This window comes from Uranotaenia lowii, chromosome 3 (assembly GCF_029784155.1).
Source record: "Uranotaenia lowii strain MFRU-FL chromosome 3, ASM2978415v1, whole genome shotgun sequence".
In the NCBI taxonomy this organism is placed as follows: Eukaryota; Metazoa; Arthropoda; class Insecta; order Diptera; family Culicidae; genus Uranotaenia; species Uranotaenia lowii.
This window is the reverse complement of record NC_073693.1, coordinates 68,700,970-68,705,023: the sequence shown is the minus strand read 5'-3', so window position 1 is coordinate 68,705,023 and position 4,054 is coordinate 68,700,970. Positions and strand designations below refer to the sequence as shown.

Sequence of the window (4,054 nt, the reverse complement as noted above, 5' to 3'; positions counted from 1 at the left end):
AATTTCACAGATTTCCAAGCAAATTTCATCCAGGAACCAAGGCTAGAGTTAAAAATCTTTATTTTTTTTTAACATTTTAATATTGATGATATATATTTCAAATTCGAACGCACAGCGTGAGTAGCTTTCAACCGAAACGATTTTTAAAACGCAAATTGGTAAGCATAAAATCATTTTAAGTACCCAAACATTACACAAACACAATACGGGTTCTAAAATAATGTTTGACCGTTTGAAGTGAGCAAGCTGACCTTTACCTGACCGTCCCGATTCTGACTGCGCACGTAGGCACACGCACCATAAGCCTTCTCAGATGCATCAGAAAATAAGTGTAATTCCACCGAAGTCGGCTGAGGTATGATGACACAACGATTGAGCTTGACTTGATTTAAAAGCGGAAGTTGGCGATTATATTTCTTCCACTGCTCACCCACCATTTGAGGCACCGGCTGATCCCAATTAAGTTTTTCTCCTTTTTCATCTTGCAACGTCCAAAGTAGTTGCATAAAAATCTTCGCGCTTGCTATCGTAGCTCCAAGTAGCCCCAAAGGATCAAACAATGCAGCGATAATTGCTAGGATTCGACGTTTGGTTAAAGGCTCGCTATCGTCTAAAGGTTGCAAAGAAAACTGGAAGCTGAATTCATCTGACAAGGGCATCCACGTAAGGCCCAAAGTTTTAACCGATGGATTGAGATCGAGGGGAATTCCTTCCGAGCAAGGAATAGCCAAGTTTTCTTGGGGTATATTGCCTAAGATCTCCAAGCAATTAGACGCGTATTTCCTCAAGCGAAATCCTCCGCTTGACATCAATTCATCCAGTTGACTTCGTAGGGTTCCGGCTTCTGAGGCATCATCTGTTCCTGTGATTACGTCATCCATATACGTATCGTCGAGAACAGCCCTTGCTGCTAGTGGGAAATTGACCTCCTCATCCATAGCGAGTTGTCGAAGCGTGCGTGTGGCCAAAAACGGTGCAGGTTTTGTTCCGTAGGTCACCGTGCAAAGTTCGTAGGTCGAAATCTCATCGGTAGGAGAAGATCTCCATAATATTGACTGGAGAGATTGATCTGATCGGTGGACTTCAATCTGACGAAACATTTTCTCCACATCAGCGACTATCATAAACTGTTTGGTGCGGCAACGTAGGATGATCGATCGTAAATCTTCTTGAACAACCGGACCGACTAGCAAAGAATCGTTAAGGGATATTCCGGAAGATGTTTTACAAGAAGCATCGAATACCACTCTCAGCTTCGTGGTGGTGCTGGCCTCTTTAACCACCGGGTGATGGGGCAAATAACAGCGTCTGACTGATTTCTGACCCATGCTACATTCTGACAAACTTCTGGCATTGTTTACTGACGCATTCACTGACATTGTTCTTACTGACTTATCAACTGACTCATCAACTGACTTCTTAACAGACTCATTCTGAAGCATTCCAACAGACCGTTCTGCTGACTCTTCAACAGACTCATAAGCTGACTCATTAACTGACTCATGAACCTTACGCATATGACCCAAACTGACATATTCTTCCATAAAAGCGATATATTGACTTCTCAGGTTCTCATCTCTGGCTAATCTTCGTTCCGTGGCTAGAAAACGCCGCAATGCGATCTCCTTAGATTCGCCAAGTTGCGCCAAAACGTTTTCATTCTTGGGTAAAGTGACTGTATAACGTCCATTAGGCTGTCGCTGCACCGTCTGGGTAAATAGGGTTTCGCAGCGAGCTTCTTCAGGTGAAAATACGACCGGGGACTCGACCTCCTCTAGGGACCAAAATCGAGTCATCAAGGATTCTAGGGATTCTTCTGCCGAAATGGAATTATTCGCCACGGAGATAGAGGTTCTAGATTGAGAAATCCCTCCACAAACTACCCATCCAAATACGGAATAGTTCAGTGTTGGTAGCTCAGCCCCAAGATGGATCTTCTTGCCACTATCAAAGTATTCGAAGAAAGCTTCAATACCCAAAACGATGTCAACTTCACCAGAAACTGAAAAGGACGGATCAGCAAGTTCAATACCCTTTGGAATCTTCCATCCCTTGGTGGTTATCGAGGCGACAGGCAAGTTAGCGGTTACCTTTGGCAAAACGAGGAAACTCATCGACCGTTCGAATTCGGAAATGCGTGATCTGACAGATGCTCGAATTCTCTGCTTAACCCTGGTGGATGCTTGCCCGATTCCAATCACCGAAATGTCCACCCTTTCCCTGGAAACCTTCAGGCGTTGGCTCATGCGCTCCGTGAGTAGATTGCTCTCTGACCCCGAGTCCAAAAGAGCCCGTGCTGGATACCGATTACCGTAATCGTCCTCTAGAACCACCACTGCGGTTGCCAAAAGAATTTGCGCTGAGCACTGTGAAGTATTCGCTGATTTCGTGACCGTTGCTGCTGATGTAGTGACTTGTGTGGAGCTGGTTGCAGAATCCGTACGCGTTGATTCACCTCTGCGTTGTTCCGAACTTGTTGATGCTGCCCTTTCGTGGTCGAAGCAGACCAGACTATGATGACGACCCTTGCAATGTCGGCAAGAGTATTTTGACCTGCATTCTACCGCCTTGTGACCCTTGTTGAAACAATTCCGACACAGTTGATTCGTTCGCAACAGCTTTTCCCGATCAGCCACTGCCATGCGCTGAAAACTTGAACATTGATACAGCGGATGATCTGACGCGCAAGCTACACAACGTTTGCCGAACGTTTGAACCGTATTAAAGCTTCGCCTCACGAATGGTTTTGGTTTAACAGATGGTAATTGCTGCTGTGGAAGTTTTTGCTGAACTGGTTTAGCTGGTAACGATTCCAAAACGCGAACTCGCCTCTGCAGAAATTCCGTCAAGTTTTTTATCAAATCTTGGTCCTCATTTGCCGAAAATTCTTCCCATCCTCTGCGTGTCACTGGATCGAGACGCGAGGAGAGAATCTGAACCAATAGCAGATCCTTATAATCTACCGGTTGTACGATTTGATCCAAGGTCTGCACAATTCTTTCGAAGCCTTCTAAAAGAACGTGCAAATCTGTGACGGATTCCTTGGTGAGTGTTGGCAGTTGGAACAGGGCTTGAACCTGTCTTTTCCGAAGTTGTTTGTTGTTATTGTAGCGCTTTACTAACAAATCCCAAGCGATTTGATAGTTTGCTTGAGTAATTTTCAAAGGGTCAATAAGGGCTTTCGGTTCACCTTGCAAGCAGCCCTTTAAATAGTGGAACTTTTCCACTTCAGGTAAGTCGGGTTTCCAATGAATCAACGAAGTATAAAGATCCCTAAAGCTTAACCATTCTTCAATGTCACCATTGAAGGTCTGCAACTTGATCTGAGAAAGTCGAACATGATCAAGTGTGGATTGTGATAAGCTTTCGTTGGCCCGAGAAGTTTGTTCATTTTCCGGAACCCTCCTCCTCTCTTTAATTCTCTCCATCAGGAACGATTTTGCATGGTAATATTGCTCACTATAAAGTAGCCTATCTTTTTCGCAGGTATTTTCGAATTCATCAAAGTCTTCATGCGATTGAATGTCTACTAACGCATCGTTAAACCGTTCCCATAAACTGTCTAACTCCTCCAGGCGTACCTCAATTTCAGAAGTAGAACATTCTTCTTGAAAGTTATCGACAAATCGCCAAATGTCTCCCGCCGATATTTGAATCTGTCTAAATTTAACGTTCAATAGTTTTAAGGATGGCGCAGCAGCAGTTGCTGCAGCTGCAGACGTCACCTTCTTTGTGACAGGCATAATTAATCAAAATCCAAAAAATTCCAACAAAAACTGACAAACACAGTGTTACTGACGGTAAACCAGCCCAAAGCTGATAAATCTCTGACACAATCTGACAATTCAATATCTTATAGTTTTTGTTACAATCAGCCCAAAGCTGATAAAATCTCTTACACAATCTCACAAATCATATGTAAACCAATCTGACACAAAACAGACTCAAAACAGGCTGGATTCACTTTCAGCACCAAAATACAACAACGTTGACCGAGCGTGATAAATTTTCAAATGGGTAATTGTGTTTCGCATTAGCATTCCATAATTCAACA

The 4,054-nt window shown here is 43.6% G+C and overlaps 1 protein-coding gene across 1 annotated transcript; it reads right to left on the bottom strand.

Annotated features, from left to right (window-relative positions):
- Nucleotides 1-212: 212 nt before the first annotated feature.
- On the bottom strand, nucleotides 213-3,743 carry LOC129752267 (uncharacterized). Its single transcript, XM_055748054.1, has one exon. The coding sequence runs from the start codon at nucleotides 3,741-3,743 to the stop codon at nucleotides 213-215; it is 3,531 nt and encodes a 1,176-aa protein (XP_055604029.1).
- Between the last annotated feature and the right edge of the window lie 311 nt (nucleotides 3,744-4,054).

Coding starts and splice junctions, on each gene's coding strand:
- LOC129752267 (XM_055748054.1), bottom strand. CDS start 3,743: ATGCCTGTCACAAAGAAGGTGACGTCTGCAGCTGCAGCAACTGCTGCT.